At 40.2% G+C, this 20,135-nt stretch overlaps 1 protein-coding gene across 1 annotated transcript in view; it reads left to right on the plus strand.

The window, feature by feature from the left end:
• The window catches only part of alpl (alkaline phosphatase, biomineralization associated), a 39,328-nt gene that overhangs the window by 13,889 nt on the left and 5,304 nt on the right, over positions 1-20,135 (plus strand). The window contains exons 2-11 of the mRNA XM_072666178.1: positions 140-284; positions 2,782-2,901; positions 3,659-3,774; positions 6,203-6,377; positions 12,522-12,697; positions 13,282-13,422; positions 14,474-14,543; positions 14,835-14,969; positions 18,172-18,363; positions 18,905-19,024. Coding sequence (XP_072522279.1) covers positions 218-284; positions 2,782-2,901; positions 3,659-3,774; positions 6,203-6,377; positions 12,522-12,697; positions 13,282-13,422; positions 14,474-14,543; positions 14,835-14,969; positions 18,172-18,363; positions 18,905-19,024 — 1,312 coding nt within the window. The 5' untranslated portion in view covers positions 140-217. The remainder of the gene's footprint in view (positions 1-139; positions 285-2,781; positions 2,902-3,658; positions 3,775-6,202; positions 6,378-12,521; positions 12,698-13,281; positions 13,423-14,473; positions 14,544-14,834; positions 14,970-18,171; positions 18,364-18,904; positions 19,025-20,135) is intronic.

Here is a 20,135-nt window from a genome sequence, read left to right on the forward strand (position 1 = left end):
TAAAATGTGACGAATTATGAAAATATTGAGTATCCTAATTGTATATCTTGCCCACCCCAGAACAATATTGCAGTATATTACTAAATAGAATTATTATTAGAAATATGATCATTTCACCATCCTTGTATTCTTGTTTCAGCTCCAGACTCGGACACCTGGTTCTCTTGATTGTGAAGCGCAGCAGGTGTTTGGAAGACGGTGGCTTGAAGTCAGAGAGATGAAGGTCATCACACTCCTCCTCTCCTGCCTGGTGTGCAGAGGCTTAGGGAAACCGCAATTTCCAGGTGAGCGGCGCTTATCATCACAATGGCAAGCTTGAGCTAGTCCATAAAGACCTACTGGGTTTTCTGAAGCCACATTACATCTGTACGGCATTAAAGTTATTGCAGTGGTCACTTCCAGGAGCTTAGCTTCTGTACTCCACAAGAGCAGCAACATTGTAGTTAAGTAGGATCTGTTGCCAGTTTCTACATTTTAAAAAAGGGTTGTGTGTTGCCATCAGAAATCCTCAGATACACGCATGGACAGGTACATACATCCGATGTCAACGTATTGCCTCACTAAATGCATCACTAAAATGATAGATTGTGCAGCTCTGGTCTTGGTTGCCCCAATCTGAAGTATGTGCACACTTTTTCTCCTAAAAAATGGGTTTTTCAAGTGTTCTTTACTAACTAAACAGTGGTTCTATATACATGTGCCAGCAAAGGGTGTTTTTTAAAGCAGTGTTTCTCGACCCTGGTCCTAGAGGCCCACTGCCCTGCACATTTTAGTACTTTTCCTTTTTGAATATGCCCACTTTATATGCAATGAAGGACTGATCTTGAACTGAGTAGTTAGATCACGTGTGTTTGGCGGAGGGCATTAAAATGGGCCTTCAGGACTACAGAGAACTACTGCATTAAAGCACCTAAATTCATTAATGAGAGGGCGTGTCCACAAACCTAACCATAAAATGTACTTCGTCTTCAATATCCGAAAATGTGGAAAACACTAAAAATAAATAATGAAATCCCTCCAGGATTAAATGTGTCCAGATTCTGAACTGGTACTGTTCATGGGGGAACACAAAGAAGATCAGATGTTCTTACCCTGTCGTCATGTAAACAATTTGTTTGTGCGTGTATTTGCAGGATAAGAAGCTTATGTGCTCTGAAAAAGCCAGCCAGCCAGACACTGCTGTTACTGCTGCTGCTGCTGCTGCTGCTGTGTCATTTCTTTATTGAACTTCTCTGAATAGTGCTGGACTTTAGTGGTTATGACATGTCTTGTTTTGAGAAACATCACACCTGACATTACACTTGTTTGGGGACAGGAGACACTGAAAGAGCAGAAATAAACACATCTGACTGTGTAATGGTAGCCCTTCTGTTCAAGGTGGTCATCTGCTGCTGGGACAGCGATGTGTATTTTAAGAAAAAGATGCAAAAGGGTGTGTGTTGGCATCACAGCCTTGTACTGTTGTACTGCTGTTATGTAAAAAAATGGCCTTTAGGTTTTGCCCATTGCTGACACAGATGTGCAAATACACACACTGCCTGTCTAGTCCTATTGCCAGTATTATAGGACTCTCCGGAGCAGATAACCATTGGCATCCATTGGCACCATGTCCAACGCCAGGCTTGGTCTAAAGGGCCATAAAGTACCCCAGCATTAAACTGTGGAGCAGTGCAACTCTGGAATGATGGTGCTTCATCCAGTACTTTTGGGATCAGTAGGGGAGTTGGGGACAAAGTGGGGTGGTGATCATGCAACAGACTAAACTCACTAAGTCTATTTTTGCTGAATGAAATCTGCAAAATCATCATAATAATGCTCTGAAATCTAGTAGAAAGCCTTTCCTGGACAGTAGAGACAGTTACTTTAACAGAAGCAGGGTTTTTGATACCCTTGATCTCTGAAGATAAAATGAATGAGCAGGAGTCCCAATACTTTGTGGGGGCAGTGGTGGCTCAGCGGTTAGAGCGCCGGGATATCGATAACAGGGTTGTGGGTTCGATTCCCGGGCTCGGCAAGCTGCCACTGTTGGGCCCTTGAGCAAGGCCCTTTACCCTCTCTGCTCCCCGGGCGCTGGAGTTGGCTGCCCACCGCTCTGGGTGTGTGTGTGTGTGTACTCACTGCCCCTAACACATGTGTGTGTGTGTGTGTGTGTGTGTGTGTGTGTTCACTACCAGATGGGTTAAATGCGGAGGACACATTTCGCTGTACAGTGTACACTGTACAGTGACAAATACATACACCTTTACCTTTTACTTTTGTCCATATATTGCACTTCACAAGGAAGGAAAAAAAAGTATACTTACACATGGTTAACATATACACATAAGGTTTAAGTATTCATACACATGGTTAAAAACTAAAAACACAGTTTGTGATTGGCCTGTGCTGCATGTGGTAGGCTGATTTTATATATTTATATTATTAATGTAGAATTGATCACTTTTGAATACAGTTTATGTAGCTGATCAGCCAAGACATGTTTGGTGTCTGAAGTTTGCTCCTAGAGGTACGAAAATAATGCAGCTAACAAGCAGATGTGTGACGATACGCTCAGCCTATGATTCGTGGTCTCGAGTTCATGATTCAATAATGTCATGATTCTTTGAACAACATTAAAATAAATCTAAAAAATAAAAAATAATAAAAATTAAATAAAATAAGCAGCCAACGATAGTCAACAGACTGATTTACCAAGTATGGTGGTGAAGCAAAAAATGTGAAAAGTAGAACTGTGTGGTGGGAATAAGCTAAAAATCTGAAATGTGTTCTTGTGTCCTGCAGAACAGGAAAAGGATCCCGGTTTCTGGAATGCATGGGCACAACGGACGCTGAGGAACGCTCTGAATCTTCAGCAGCACAACAGGAATATCGCCAAAAACATTATCCTCTTCCTCGGAGATGGTAAGTCACACTAGTCTCACTATTCCTGCGTGTATCTTTTTTATGATGTATTTTCCACTGTTTAAAGTCTATAATACAAGAAAACTCCATGCGCATTTCACTGAGTACAAAGTTTCAGTGTTGAATTGATTAATTTTAGTCGATCAGCCTAGTGTGGTTTCTGACACATGCAAATCTATTTGAGATTCATTAACCTGGTGGAAAAAAGAGAGTACTGTAAGAGGGAACTATAGTGGGGTGAAATGATGCTCTGCATCAAAATCCTGGATCTGTAGTGGAATGTGGTATTAGTCCACATGCAAGACGAATTAGCATAGCTAACCTTTCAAACCCCTGGGGTTGTGGGTTCAGTCCTCGATCTGGTCTCTTTGTGAGGAGTTTGGTGTGTTCTTCCTGTGTCCGCATAGGGTTCCTCCCACCTCCCAAAGACACACATAGTAGGTGAATTGGCAATGTTAAATTGCTCCTTGTTGTCAGTGTGTGTGAGTGAATGGGTGTGTGAGTTACTGACCAGAGGGTCCAAGGGGTATTCCTGCCTTGCTTTCAGTTATTAAAAAGTTTATTTATTCAAATTCTTATCAGCAAGATGTGGTTAAAACCTTTGAGAACCAGACCCCTCAGTGCCGTACTCCGCGTAGGCTGAGCAGGAAGAAGCAGATAAAAAGATAGCTGGATTTTTGAATTCCACTGGATATATATTAGAGAAAGAGACACTGGAAAAGACACTGAAGATTAACCCTTATTTGTTGTTTTGTAGGTATGGGTGTTCCTACAGTGACAGCAGCCCGAATTCTGAAGGGTCAGCTGAGTGGACAGTACGGAGAGGAGGTTCAGCTGGAGATGGACAAATTCCCCTACCTCTCTCTCTCTAAGGTTCAGCCCACACCACATTATCCCCATCACGCCATTCCTTTGTGCTCATAATCCATGCTGTGACATTACGGCCGTTGAGGGCTGTGGGGTTTTCATTCAGGCTGTAACGGTCAATGATGGTAAATAAAGCCAACCACAACAAGAGAAATACTGTAGTTTTAGCCGTTAGTAGTCTACCTTTTGCTCCATGTTAGACTCCATTCATACCAGGTCATCACTGAAACATGAACAAATTACATCATTAATTACATTTACATTGAGTCCCCGTTCTGTATTGACAGCTATATTATGGAGTTAAGGTTTCAAATCCACACTTTCCAGAGATTCTCTGCATTTGTTAGATGAGGCAACGCAATAAGATTCACAGAAGATCAAGAAAGGATTTATTGAAGATTTTAAGAGATCAAGCATCTGTGGGAAGTGCTGAAACAACAAGTCCAGACCACAATGGCTCTTCCTCACAACTTCAAAGATCTGACTTAAAGGATCTGTTGCTAATGTCTTAGTGGCAGATACCACAGGACCTCTTCAGAGTAATTGTGGAGTCCATGCCTTGGTGGGTTGGAGGTGTGTTGGCGAAGGACCAACAGTATCATAATAGTTTGGCCCAGTGGTGGATGTTATATTAGTTATAACACAAAAAGCAAAGCTAACAAAAGCATGTTGTAATTTTCTGTGAAGGATTCTTCACTTATATCTTCCTGGAAGTGTGGATTTTAAACCCTTAAGATGTAGAAATTTGAGTTTGATATTATAGTATTTGAATTATAATTCAGAATTGCCCATAGATAGGCCAAACCTAAGTGCCTTCCCAAGTGTACTGATGAATGGCCAAAAACAGTGCCTCAAAATAGCATTCACCCCTTGGATGTTTTTTCCTTTTATTGCGTTCACATAATAGAATCATGGTTAGATGATTTGGCTTTTCTAAATAAAAACAATATTACATCAAACCCACATCTCTGAATAGACTAAAGACCAACACTTACTGAGTTTCATTTTGGAGGATAAACAAATCTGGCAGTTTTAACTCCTCCCACTCAGTCCATGGAAACATTAGCAACATTATTTACATTTATGGCATTTAGCTGACACTCTTATCCAGAGCAGGGTTGCTCGTATTACAGAGGATGCCCAATGTACTGTTAGGAGTCTTGCCCAAGGACTTGTATTGGTGTAGCGCAGCATATTCACCCAGACCTGGACTCGAACCCCAGTCTCCCACATATTGTGGTAACTCACTTGCTGGTAGTGGTGTTATCCATGCAAAAGTAGCGAGCGCCCTGAACACCACAACTAAGCGACACAGAGTTATATTTCTGTGTTAAACTACTCAGGTTCTCAGTTTTTTAACCAAACTGTGCTGAGATCAGTTTGAATGAATGTTGAATAAATGAACAAGTTTAGCAAATATGAGTAAATCTGTCCCAGCGTTCAACCCTGCATTCAGTTGGATTCGGTTTAACCCCTCAAAAAGCCTAAAATCCCATCTGCACAGTTTTCTATTACCGAGGAATAGCCCCACCAGTTTGTACAGAAGTTCCTGTAATTACTGAGTGTGTAATAAGACTTGGAGTGTTAAGGGGTTAACTCGCGTTTTATTGGTTGCCTTGTTAAAAATGACACCGGATGAGTGCAGCTCTTCAGCTGGAGTTGAACATGTTTAAACTTGGTGAAGTGGAATCTCTGGTAAGTGTGTGTGGTTGAATTATTAATGTATTTAAAAAACAGCGGTAGCCTCACCCATTGTTTACAACACGACCGGAAGGTGTTTAACTTAGCACACTAATTATAGTCCAATTATTTAATAAATGATATATTTTTGTTTCATTGACTGGATTTAGTTCAATTATTTATGACTTACTTTATAGTAAGTTTTACTTTATATCTGTTTTGTTTGTCAATTATTGTTAAAAAAAACAAAATAAATTACATTGACCATGATTCCATTTATAAAAGCAATAAAAGGTGAAAATATCCAAGGGGGTGAATACTTTTTTATAGGCACTGTATATCATGTCCCACTGTAACAATTGCCTTTCCGTACCATTCGAATCCCCACCTCCACAACCATGCACTCCTCAGTTATGTTGCATCAAAATAACAGTACATCTTATGTAATTGATTGCATATGTATTTGATCAATTATGATATCATGTAATCACATTTGAATATTATAGCAAAATGACTGTAATACATCTAGACTCTTCTAAGGGTTCATTGGCGCATCAGTTTTGAACATGCCTCAGTTCTACTTGCAATTGCAGTAGTCAGGCTTGTCAGGCTGTGACACTTAAACACAGTAAATGATAATTCACTGCATGAAATTCATCTGCATCTTGACCTCCATCACCCACTCTGGCATTAGCCCAAAGCTCAAGCTTTCTGCATGTCTCTAACAAGCTCAATCGGGGCTGTTTTTCTCCAGACCTACAACACTAACGCCCAGGTTCCAGACAGTGCGGGCACTGCCACGGCGTATCTGTGTGGGGTGAAGGCCAACGAGGGCACAGTGGGCGTCAGCGCAGCGGCTGTCAGGGGCCAGTGTAACACAACTCGGGGCAACGAGGTTACTTCCATACTCAAATGGGCCAAGGATTCAGGTACCCATCCTCCCACGCAATGGCCAAAAGACAAATAGCAAATATATACACACACACACACAGTTTGGAGACATCTAACCTTTCAGCTGTCTGTTTAGCATGTGCTTTCATAATGATAGCCTTCCTTCTGCACTGAGAGGAAAACGTTGGGGAGGGTATTGTTGAATATTCCGTTATTGCTTTCTCTGCACCTGCAGTAGGCAAGCAACAACCACAAGTATGGGGAAATATTTGTGCACTCTCCGTCAGGATCTTTGGAGGCGTGTTTCCTTCTGTTCCGTTGGTTTGCTGTAACCTCAAATATTGCACAATATACAGCTATATTTTGAGGAATTTGCGTAATACAATTTAACTAGGTTTTTGGGGCCGATGCCGATCTCCTTCCAGCTGGATCAGCTGATCGGCAATGGGGCTGGATTCCACATTAACCATTCCAGGCAGACTTGCATCATCATGCAGGGTTTCTGCACTGTTCGAACATAGCCTCTCCATATGAAATGCACTTTACTTCTTGGAATCAACCACATTGGAACACAAGTGAAAAGGGCTGCATATCTGAGGTTTTTCTTGGGTAAATAGCAAAGCACTTTTATAAGTCGCTCTGGATAAGAGAGTCTGCTAAATGCCTTAAATGTAAATGTTATAGATGTGATATATAAAGATGCATTTTAGTGGAAAAGGTGGAGTGTCTGTAAATCTGTAAGCCACAGTAACTGATGTACATTTACATTTCTGGCATTAAGCTGATGTCTGTATCTAGATGGCAGCTTTTGCCAGGTTTGGTAAATCGAATCCTGTCAGAAATACCTTATTTTTCTTTTTCAATAAGCTACTAACATCAAGTGATTTTCTTTTCGTACTCATTTGAAATCGTACATTATTAGGACACACTGGGAGTAACGTTTTGTGTAATCAGCATTTTAAGGATATATAAACATCTGATTGATAGGCTAGCTGTGTTCTAGTTCAAGCAGCTGTACTGCTAGTTACTGTAGCACACGTCTTAGCGCCACTGCACATGTTTAGTAAATCTGACCCAGAGTATCTTAGCTAGCTAACCATTAGACCTCAGTTGGAGCTAGGAAACTTGCTTAGTCTATTAGAACTAGAGGCCCTGATTACATGACAAAAAAATACACCCTAGGCCCCAGAGTGGTCCAGCAAGGGCTGCATATCTAGCACTAAAACTCAATAACTTTGGATGTGATTCCTTTAGCATTCCGACTGTATCTGCTGTGCTTTTGGTCATAGTTAAATGTGGTAGTTGATTTGCGTGGTTAGTGGTGTTTGTTAGCTCTGCTGTGGTATGATATTCACTGTACTGCCAAAATTGTTTAGCGATCGTCTGATCACCAATTCACATGTCTGTATTTTCCAGGCAGATGTTGCCTCACATAGGAGGAAAGGTGTTTGGCCTCTGCTGCGCACCATATTTAGTCTCCGGGCGCACGTATATAATCTCCACCAGGGGATATTAAAACCTTTCCAAAGCGCAAAAGAAAATACAAAAACAAACCTGCTTTTATCTGGTTTTAACACCAGCTTTTTAAAAAAGGTTAGCTTTACCTTATATAGGATGGTGAAACACCAATAATAGGATCTCATCTCCTAGGAGGAGTCCTCTCCCTCCAAAACGATGCCATTATTACTTTACCTTAGCAAAAAGAAGCTTAACAGTGGAAACAGTGAGCTGTTCGCTATGGTACCCAGGAAAACACGGTGCGCAGCTGCGTGTGGAAAAGTCTGTTCGAAGTCAGGGCCAACTGCCTGAACATCAGCAAACACGATCTCATAATTTCCGGACAAACACCAACAAACGCAAACAGCCGAGGCATACCAAGCGAACATTTGTGTGTGTACATGTTCGTCCGGTCAGTGTGCCCTGGCCTTAAGAAAAGCAGAGGCAAGGTTGCAGACATGTAAGAGATACAGGCTACTGAAGAAGATCTGTAATAATATTGATATGACAGTGAGCACTTCTGGATTAGTTATGAGGAAATGGAAGCTGCATTACACCTCCCAGGCACTGCCTAGACCAGGCCATCCTTCAAAACCCCTCAGCCTCATTTTACCTGTCAACAGGACAGTGATCCCAAACAGCACAAGCCAAATCAAAAAAGGTAAATGTTCCACAACAGCCAAGCCAAGCAAATCTGTGACACTGCTTGAGAACTGTGGCCCAGAGGCAACATAACATCAAACAGTGAATACTTACGCAAGCAGAATTGTTTAGTGGTTAATTTCTACTCACAAATAATGAATTTGGACGTGTGTGTACTTGTATTGGGCAGTGATGCACAATGAAGGAGATCACCATAAAAACACATACTAAGCTAAAGAATTGGCCAGAGGTGGGCAAAAAAAAGCTCAGCAAAAATTAAGAAGGGCTCTCACACACTGTCCTAATTGCTCATTTAAAGGTGGAAAATAAAAATAAATGATCCATTTTATAAGAGCGAAAGCCCTTCGCTGAGAGTGTAGGAGAGCGGAGGAGAATGGAGTTACTAGAGCGGAATTCATGGCGTGTTCGGACAGCTGAAAGAGCCGACAAGAATGAGGTTTTACAGCCTTGCTGTGAGGTTGAAAGGACAAAAACGATGGTGGGGCTAATCAAAGTCAAAGCACCAGCCTGACCTGAGCAGAGAGCTGTGCATAGCAGCAAACAGAGCTGTAGAGTAGAACTTTCATTTTCCAATCTTCATACACATAAAAGCATAACATCTCTTCAACTGCACCTTTCATTAGGACAGATCTGACCAGTACCTCATTTATCAAAATGTGTTGAATTTTTGCAAATATTAATTCCAGTAGTGCTTAGCTTTTTTAAACTTGGGTACAGAGAAGCATTTCAGTTAAACGCTGGATTGTTTATAAAATTATGAAGATCAAGAAAATATGGAGTGCATTTGCATTTGCATAATTCAGACTTTTTGCAGTCTCTGTGCAAAATCCATATCTTATACGTTTTTTTTCCCTTTTTTTTGTCATTGTTTGAATCTGTCATTCATTCAGCCATGTCCCTCCACTGCTGCGTTCTCTTCACTGGCTTGCTGTATCTGCCCGCATCAGATTAAAAAAATTTACGTTGGCCTACAAAGCCCAGAAAGGATCAGCCCCTCTGTACCTGATGGCAATGGTCAAAAGCCGATCCGCACCTAGAGCCCTTCGAGCTTCAAGTACGGCTCAGCTCGACCCGCCATCCTTCAAAATCCACGGAAGACAAGTTTAGGCTTTTTTCTGTCCTGCACCAAAGTGGTGGAACGAGCTTCCCCTGGGTATCCGAACGGCAGAGTCGCTCGCTGTCTTCAAACGCAGACTGAAGACCCACCTTTTCCGAGAGGACTTGGGTGAATAGCAGAGTGGTCTCCTTACTGACTTGTGTTTAGTAGTGTCTAAACTTAGAGGTATCTTTGAACTATTAGTCTATTCTAACTAGCTGAGGTTTTTCTTGGGTAAATAGCAAATCACTTTGTAAGTTGCTCTAGATAAGAGCGTCTGCTAAATGCCTTAAATGCAAATGATATATAAAGATGCATTTTAGTGGAAAAGGTGGAGTGTAAATCTGTAAGTAACTGATGTACATTTACATTTCTGGCATTAAGCTGACGCTCGTATCCAGATGGCAGCTTTTGCCAGGTTGGGTAAATCGAATCCTGTCAAAATACTTTTTTTTTTCTTTTTCAATAAGCTACTAACATCAAGTGATTTTCTTTTCGTACTCATTTGAAATCGTACATTATTAGGATACACTGGGAGTAAGGGTTTGTGTAATCAGCATTTTTTAGGATATATAAACATCTGATTGATAGGCTAGCCATGTTCTAGTTCAAGCAGCTGTACTGCTAGTTACTGTAGCACACGTCTTAGCGCCACTGCACATGTTTAGTAAATCTGACCCAGAGTATCTTAGCTAGCTAACCATTGTACCTCAGTTGAAGCTAGGAAACTTGCTTTGCCTATTAGAACTAGAGGCCCTGATTACATGACAAAAAAATACATCCTAGGGCCCAGAGTGGTCCAGCAGAATAAGGCACTGTCACTTTGACCAGAGGATCGCTGGTTGAATCCCGGTCATTCTGCTAGCCATCGACAGCAGAGGCCCTAGAGGCCCTGATTCCAGAATTGGCCACATCGCTCCAGTGCAGTGCTGGCCGCCACTGGCGTCTGCTGGCCGCAGCATTTAAGACATGTATGCGGCGCTTCCCTCCAGGAGCATTAGTTGCCTCGGGGCGTGTGTTGGTCTTCACTAGTGTCCCCACTAGTGTTGGGAGCATTGCATGCAATAGGGTGAGAATATGTACGGGCTGGGAAATTGGTGATCCAAATGAGAAAAAATGGGTCAAAAAATAATAATAAATAGGAATAAATATACCTAATCAATGCTAACAATGTCTCTTTTCTCACATATTTAATATGATGTATTTAAAATAAGTAACTGACTCCAGTTTGATGTAAATGTATACAATCCAGTGGTGAGTGGTTCGTTGCATCATGTTAAAAAAAAGTAAAAAAAAGCGCCTATGCTAATGAACGGCTGTTTTTTGCTAAAAGAGGAAGTCACTCACATCAATTGATTTTATTTCAGGATGTAATTACACACACGCATACGTCTCCAACATAGGAAAACATGGTGGAATTAAATGGGGAAAGTAAGTGGAAGCAGATGGTGCTGTGCAGGGTCTGACTGCGTTACTGTAGACACTGCGGCAAGCTCTGAGCACTGGAGAGAATTTCCTTCTTTATATCCACATGAACCCAGGGAGCTGAGAGGAGATCTCACATGAAGATACCCTGCAAGAGTCAATTTCCTGTCCTGCAAGGTTTCCATTCACGGAAAATGTGATATACCTGGAGAAAAATCCTTATGTGATTCAGTTTTAGCAACATGGTCTCCAGTTAAAAATAATATTAATGATTAATGGACACTAAGCATTTTTAAGGTGTTGTTTGGTGAGATAAGATAAAGGAACCATTTATCTTTCACTTTTTGGACTCAGTTAGGGGACTTAAATCTGGAATATTCTGATATTTAGTGACAAAAACATGTAATCTGTTGTTTTTGGACACTTTTGTTCGGCCGTGTCTGTCTGCATGTGTGCCTATGTGTGTATAAGATCCTCTGTTTGCCCTTCTCCCTGGTCTGCTCTTGAGTAAACAGAGCAGGCTGCTGAAGGCCATGTATGCAGATTTTAGCTGTTTTTTAGCTGGATTACTCACTGATAGCCTGACAACAGGTCGACAGCAGGCTTGATGTTTGCTATGATCTGTGAATGATGAGGTTACTCTGATACTGAGTTATGAATCCTGGAATACCGGCGGTGCAGGAATCAGGTTTAGTGAATGGATTAATTTACTGGTCCCATGGATTGGCCTAATGTGGCGATACCCGATCCAGCTAATTTTGTTTGACCGATGTCCAATCCTAGTATCGGATCAGTGCATCCCTAGTACATAGTTCTTTATTTTTAACAGTGCCTCTGTTGTTAATGATTGTTTGTGCATATTATTTTAATCTGTAATCCAAGTTTCAATACTATTTATCCTTCTATCCGTAGCCAATTGACTACTCTGCCTGCTTTATTGTAACAAGTTATTAATGTTACAACATTAGCCTCCATTTTTCATGTTGCTCCAACAACAAAACACTTGAATGTGATGAGCTCATAATTCCACTTTAACAAGTGGGAAGTAGGATATTCCAACTGTGCTCCAATGTAGGGAATTTCTGTTCCCTATAATTCTGTTCTAATTAGTGCTCTAAACTAAGAAATCGTGATAAACAGTGCTCCAATGTAGGGAACAGTGATTAAGGGACCATTTTTCTTCCCTTTAATAGTATTCAGGAACATTGCTTCAGTTTAGGGAACAATGATTAGGGAACCATTTCTAACACAGCAATATTGTGATATTACTTGATTATTAGCCACAATTGAGGCAGGCGTGTGAAGATTTAGGCATGCGGGTTGCATAATGCTGCTTAGTTTACAAAAGTCTCCATTATTTGTTGGATAGCGGCTTCATGAGCCTTGTGGCCCGAGTTCGAAACTGATAAACATCAGATGTGTCTTGACTCTACCTACCTAACTATTCCTCAAAGAAAACCAGGTGAACTTACTCTTCTTTGGATGCCTGTTTTTTAATCAGGGAAGTCTGTGGGTATCGTGACGACGACACGGGTGAATCATGCCACCCCCAGCGCAGCATATGCCCACTGTGTTGACCGTGATTGGTACTCGGATGGAGACATGCCGCCTGAGGCATTGCAGGCCGGCTGCAAGGACATCGCCCGGCAACTCATGGAGAACATCCCCGACATTAATGTGAGCCATCTGTCTTCTTCACTTTAAGAAACTGCTACATTTCCTGATCTCTATAGAAAGCACTGTTCTGTAGAGGCCAAAACAGGTGAAGAATATATGTGATACGTTTCTGTTCCCTATACTAGTCTTCTAAATAGTGCTTTAATGTAGGGAACAGTGATTAGGGGACTGGTTCTGTTCCCTATAATAGTATCCTAAATAGTACTCCAAACTAGGCACTAGTAATTAGGGAGCATTTTTGCTCCATTTAATAGTGTTCAAAACAGTGCTCCAATGTGGGGAACAGTGATTAAGGAATCATTTATCTTTTCTTTAATATTATTCGGAACATTGCTTCAGTTTAGGGAATAGAGATACTGGGATCCATTTCTGTTCCCTATAATAATGTTGTAAATAGTGCTTGAGTGTAGGGAATAATGATTAGGGGACCATTTCTAACACAGCACTGCCTGTTTGTTCTCTCAGTCCAAAAGCCAGTGTTTTTCTGTTCTCTCAGTGCTTTGTTTTTATGTTGGGGGGTATTTGATTAATGCTCTGAGAGGGGATTGTGCTCTGATTTTTGTCTTTTGGATCTGGATGGACAGGTAATTATGGGCGGAGGACGCAAGTTCATGCTGCCTAAGAACATGTCAGACGTGGAATACCCCGGAGAGAAGAAACACAGCGGAACGCGCAAGGACGGCAGGAATCTGATCCAGGAGTGGACTGACAGAATGAAAGACAAGGTGAGAGATTAAGAGAACGAGGGAAAAAACAGTGCGTTTGCTCAAATCCCATTCCCATTTTCATTCACTGCAACATTTTTCAATCTGGTTAAACAAAACAAAAACATAAACTTCTTAACACTCAAGTGCTTTTCATTATCCCTCGGTTTTCGTTGGTGCATTGCATCACCATTCAGCTCCTTTGATGAGTTTATTGTTGACCGAATGTCCTGATTTTGATCTGATGCCTTTTGATTGCAAGAGCCAGCTTGCCAGACAGTCAGTTATGTTAAATAAAGTGAGGGTTTGGTCCCCCTTTACATTGTCAGTAATAATGGTGTTGTTACATGTTAACAATCCAAGCAATAACAATGTAACTACTGGTGGTTTATTTCTTGTTAAAGATGCATTGCAGTGTATGTACAGTGTATGTAAATACACATGTGCCTCAACTTTAGTACATCTTACTATTTATAACAATATATAGGACAAGCAGCAGTTTATGTAAATTGACACCTGCTCATTCATTGTTTCTTCTGAAATCAATGAGTTTTTTCCTGCTTTTGTTAGAGTAACTGTCTCTACTGTCAATGGAAGGTTTTCTACTAGATTCAGTGAAACCTGTTGTGAGGATTTGATTGCATTCAGCGACAAGACCATTAGTGAGGTCAGGATATTGGAAGATCACCACCTCATCCCCAACTTCCAGTCTCATCCCAAAAGTATTGGATGGAGCACCAACCATCATTTCAGAGAACACAGTTTCACTGCTTCACGGACACTTAGTGCTGGGGGCTTTATACCCCTGTATCCTAATTCATTCATTAGAAGACATGTCCATAAACATTTGGGCAGATAGAGTAAAAACACATAAGAGAGAATGTGGTGTTACAATAATTCCAATAGTATTGTAACTAAAAAATAATAATAGGTACATATTACCTACATATTGTAGCAGTGAACGCATCACCAGTAGTTACAGTGTTATTTAATGGGTTATTAACGTGTAACTACAGTTAGTATAAAGCGAGGCTGAGAGTTACTTACATGCTTTTCATTTTCTGATTAACAGAAAGGCTATTATGTATGGAACAAGAAAGACCTCCTGTCATTAAACCCCTCTTCTGCTGATTATCTGCTGGGTGAGTGTTTAAGTGTGCATCCATGGTCATTTTAGTCCTATATTAGATATAAGCAATCTGCATAGCTTCTGCAGCAGTTTAACAGTAGAGTTTAATGCTTGCTGTGGATTTTTTTGACCAATCATTTGACCACATTTCAAATGATGCAACAAACATAAATAAATTTTGGAAACTGAAAAACATAATGCAGGTCAGTTCTTATCAGTCACCTTAAGGATTTTAAGGTATGTGTAATATATTAGTAAATAGATCAAAATAAGCCTGAAATATTTCCCCTCTGTCTTGCCTCAGGGCTGTTTGAGCCTTCAGATTTGCAGTACGACCTGGACAGAGACAGCAGCACTGACCCTTCCCTCACAGAGATGGTGGAGGTGGCCATTAAAATCCTCAGAAAAAACCCTGAAGGCTTCTATCTGTTAGTGGAAGGTGAGAGACCCTCCATCCATCTTCAGGTTTCATTTCGTTATCACAGTATGAAACACCATGACTTTTATATACTTTGCACATTTTGAGATGTTCTCATCCAGTCCAGTGGAGCAAGATCGGGACCCAGTCCAGGCACAGAGTAATGGATCACGGATCAGCTATGATAAAGTTTCAAAATTGCTACATACAGTAGTTTGCAGAAGTTTTAGGCACCTCAGCACATTTTGAAAACCATTTCTCTCAGCAATAAGAAGGTTTTTACTGTAAAAACTCCAGATCACATTAGAACAGGTAATTCAGGTAAACATAAATAGGGTAAAAAAAATACAGTAACAAGGATTTTTTCATTTGAAGAAAGTAGCAGTGGTAATAGGATCCAGGGCTCTCAATGTCTACAATGCTAACAATAACCCCTAATTATTCAAACCAGCCAGGACAAATATAGTGGTACATCTCACCACCAAATAGTGGTACATCTCAAAAAAGGAGTTTAATTTAGACTAATTTGCAATTGCCTACATGCAGGTACCTCTTCTAAATGGATTTTTAAAAAATGTGTTTTAGGCCAAAACTCTCGGTCTCAAAAGTCTCAGCCACCAGACAGTGTAACTTTCTGTGATGGAGCTGAAGCATTAAACGTTCACAAAAAAAAATCACAATGAACATTTCACACCAAGCCACTTTGTATGAGTGGTCCTGCTTACCCTAAGTAACATGCCACTAGATGCAAGACTATAATGCTGGTTGAAAACATAACATTACCATGGCATTACCATGTGAGAAGTATTATAGTCAAATTACTCAAACCAGTTGTTTGGAGAATATCCAATACCGCAATTGCAGTGTACGCTATAAACCTGCTTTATAGGGAGAAGAGCATCTTTGTCATTGCTACTCCAGGCTCGACACCCTGGTAAATGCACTATGTAACATTGGTAAAGTGAGCAGAACAGTGCGTGAACTGTATAAAGCTGCATAACCAAAGTCAAACCATATTCATGTAAAATCCTGTACAATAACTTTACCGCCTGGGCCCACATGTTTTTTTCACTTTCAATGACATATCTGCATCTCTCAACTTGTCCAGAAATACATATGTAAAGCCTGTCCTTCTTGAGGGCTAGCTCAAAGTGCCACTTCCACTTTGCTACTTGCCCACAAGCAAGAAGTCCCAATTCCCACATAATGCTGCTTTAATGCATTACAGACTGTGCTGTTGTTCATCAGTAAATGAACACAGCATGATTCTTGTCCAATCTTGTGCAATCTAGCACAAACCTCTCTCTGGATCTTTCTGCTATAACAGTAATAACCTATTGATAATGTGAAGTGACTTCAGGTGATGAAAAGCGTTATATAAATTACACTTGTAAATAAATTAAAACGTGAGCGACGGCCTTTGCCCAAGTAGTTTCGAAATCAATACAAAAGCCATCAGCCAGGACACATTACAGATGCATGAAAAAGCCAGGTGTAAACATCTTTGTATCCCGCTGACCGCTTGTGAACTGATCACTCGAGATGCATCTTAATTCCAGGTGACAACAGGACCCATTGTGTATTCACAGCATTTCAAAATGGTTATATCACAGAGGTAGTCCAGAGAAAACAGGATGTATCTACTGTGAATGGATACCACTATGCATATATCAGTGTGAAACAGTGGTAAATCTCCAAAAATAAGTGTTCTTTGGGGGCTGTTTTGCCGTACAATGTCATACATATACCTCTGTACTGTAAATGCGTTTAAAAATATATGTTTAGGCCAAAACTGTGTTGCAGAACTATTTTTAAACAGTGTCTTATGCACCAGGCAGTGTATTCATAACCATTTTGTGTAATAACTTTCTATGATGGAGCTTTATAGTGTATATAATACTTGATAACAGACTGAGGGCCCTTACATTTCGGGGGTCTTATGCAAAAAAGTTTTCAATACAGTGATTTAAAAATGTTTTTACTCCGTTCCTTATTTCCTGTGCCAATGCATATTTGTCACAATCAATGGTTTCAGGTCTTCAGAGAAGTGACTCTTAGTAAACACATTATACATGTGTATAAATGATTCTTTCACTTTAAGAAACATATCACCCATGTAAAAAATTAATTGCCAACCACTGAGCCAAGTGGTATGAATAACGGCACAGAAACCATCTAAACCGCACAGATTGAGCCTTACCTTGGTATCAAGCGGTCACCACAAACGGTGTGTCTAAAAGGGATTTCCCTGGGACATTTTCAGACAGTTTCTAAGATGTCCTGACATCAAAAGTGTTTCAATGCATTGGAACTTTTATTCCTTGAAAAGCCCCTCAATACATCGTAAACTCCAGTGAGTATTAGTTGTTTACTATGCCCAGAAACAGCATCACACTTTAAACTTTTAAAACAGTTTTAAGCCTGAAAAAAATAACTTTACTTGCTACCCAACCTCAAAAATGTTTTCTCTTATAAAAACCTCTTTATTTCGTATTAGAATTTTTATTCTGCCCAGGGCCACACATGCCATTGTGTCACTCTAATCGAAAAATAATTGGACGCCCCCCCAGCAGATGTGCAACAGCTAATAATGCCAGGCCTGCGAGATTTGGGATGCATGGTTCAAAAAATAAATAACACCCCAAACACATCTTTGCATAATCAGAATAACTCTAATAATATGGCTGCGAATATAATACCTTATACTAAAGCCACAGTTGAGGGAATATGTGACGTGCTTCCAAATCTATTACTGAAATACTAAAAATGTAAATTGTTGATGAGCAATATGAAGTGTGGACTCGTATACAAGTCAACTCACTTCTACCAGCTTTCATCCAGCATTAGCCTTAACAGCAAAAATCAAATTAACTCACTTTCCCCCCCAAGACATGTTAGATACTTAGTTTAGATCTTAGTTTAGTGTATTTAAATATGGAACCGTCTGCAAATATTACCGCTGCATATGGTTTTACCCACTCTCCAAGATAGTATTTGATTAGCTAGCATAGCTACAGATACACAGAGTATTAGACAGCCCATTGCAGCTGCTGTTGAATAAACAACAGAGCTAGATTAGAAAGTCTGAAGACCAAATCTAGAGATAACCATTTTTAAATACCACAGTATACAGTATTACCGTTATACCGCCCAACCTCAGTGCTGGAGCTGTTTGGACTGCAGTATCTAAACTCTAAGCTCTAACCTAGCTGCTTGCCTGCAGGTGGACGAATTGATCATGGGCATCACGAGGGCAAAGCCAAGCAGGCGCTACATGAGGCGGTAGAGATGGACCGGGCGATCGGCCGAGCCGGACTGCTAACCAGCACACACGACACACTGACCGTCGTCACTGCCGACCACTCTCACGTGTTTAACTTCGGAGGCTACACTTTGCGAGGAAACTCCATCTTTGGTGAGATTTTTACTCTAATAGAGGCGTTTTACACCCCATTAGCCCATATGCAGTTGATCAGCCTAGACATGTCAGGTGTCCAAAATTTGCTTCCATGGTTTTGCACTGAAGCAACGAGGCTAATGTAGCTAATGGAAGTAATGGAAGCTTATGTACACCAGTTAGCATAGTGCAGACTGCATGCCTAAGTCATGCTTATATGGTTTGTGACACTGTATGACACTGAAATCTAAAAGCCTGGACATAGCTATAGTTGCATAGCTACAAAGTCTGAGCGATGCTTTTGTCTGTTAATAGAAAACACATAAGCAGGTCTGTTAAAGACTACATAACCCATTCATGTATCTTATGATTTACACATGTAGTTGGCACAATGATAATTGGTGTACACAAGGTTTCTTTATTTGTTAGCTGCATTAGCCCCATAGCTGCAATACAACTTAAAAAAATATCATAACCAAACAACTACATTTAGGGACATGTTTAGGACTGAGTGACTAAAGTTTTGGTCAGATTTTGAGTGACAGTTCTGTCTCTGCAGGTTTGGCTCCTATGGTCAGTGATGTCGATCAGAAGCCCTTCACATCCATTTTGTATGGAAATGGCCCTGGGTTCAAGCTGGTCAATGGTTCGAGGGTCAATGTGTCCACAGAGAATTATCGTAAGTCATTAACCTCTTTAATACCAGCCATTATAGATTTTTTTTTAGAAGAAAATCTAATTTCAGATATTAGCTATAAAATGTAGTAGGAATAGCATCAGATCTATAAAGCCACTGACTAGTCATTTTTTATGTATTTTTGACCAGTCATAATCTACTATAGATTCACAGAATCTCACTCTCTTACCTGTTGTTACAAACTTCAGTTTCAGATACCTACAATTACCTTTTTACTTAGAAACTGTAATTCCAGAAATCTCCACTGTAACTCTGACTAGTAACTATAATGACTCTCTGAAATAAGAGTTTGTGCTAGTAAATACTGAAATAGGACTTGTACCACTGGTGTAATTTTACGCTAAAACGGCTTGCCATAAGCCTGTTCAGCCTCTTAATCTGATCATATTTGTTCTCGTAACATGATTTCCCAGTGCTGTTGTTGCATTTACTCTGATGCGTAGGGCTGGATATTGGCAAGAACCTGGCGACATGATTGCATCACGCTACAGGGGTTTGCATATTTAATGTAGTGCAATGTAGTGTTATACTGTAAGCACTGCAATATACTATGTTTATGAGTTTGTCAAATTTGAAGAGTTATAGTATAGTATAGTCTATAACACTATCAATTGCATAAAATCTAAGTAAATCAGTGCAGTGGGATCTGAAACAGGGTACACCACTGCTATCTAGTGGTCAGGGTTTAAAAACAACACAAAATGAACCACTGTCTGCCACCAATCTTTACGTAATTTTATTTAACTATTTATTAAAAATGTATAGTGTTTTTGATAATCAATACAGTTGTGCAGAACATAATATCGCAGTACTCCGATATATCAATATTTTCTTACATTCAAATTTAAACACTCATGAAAGGTAGATCATCAAATTAAACCAGAAAACTATTATTGTTTACAAGCAAATGCATAAACATTGTTCAAAACCAAAAGATAAAGGCTGTTGTTGCATTAAACAATCTTAAATAGGTCTGATTATGTGGATTCCGATACTGTTTGACATACTATCATTACAACATATGAGGGCTGGCATTTTTTCACCAAACTATTGCTTTACTTATGGTCAGATTTGTTTTGCTATAAATAATGTA

This window comes from Salminus brasiliensis, chromosome 21, assembly GCF_030463535.1.
Source record: "Salminus brasiliensis chromosome 21, fSalBra1.hap2, whole genome shotgun sequence".
Taxonomy (NCBI): Eukaryota; Metazoa; Chordata; class Actinopteri; order Characiformes; family Bryconidae; genus Salminus; species Salminus brasiliensis.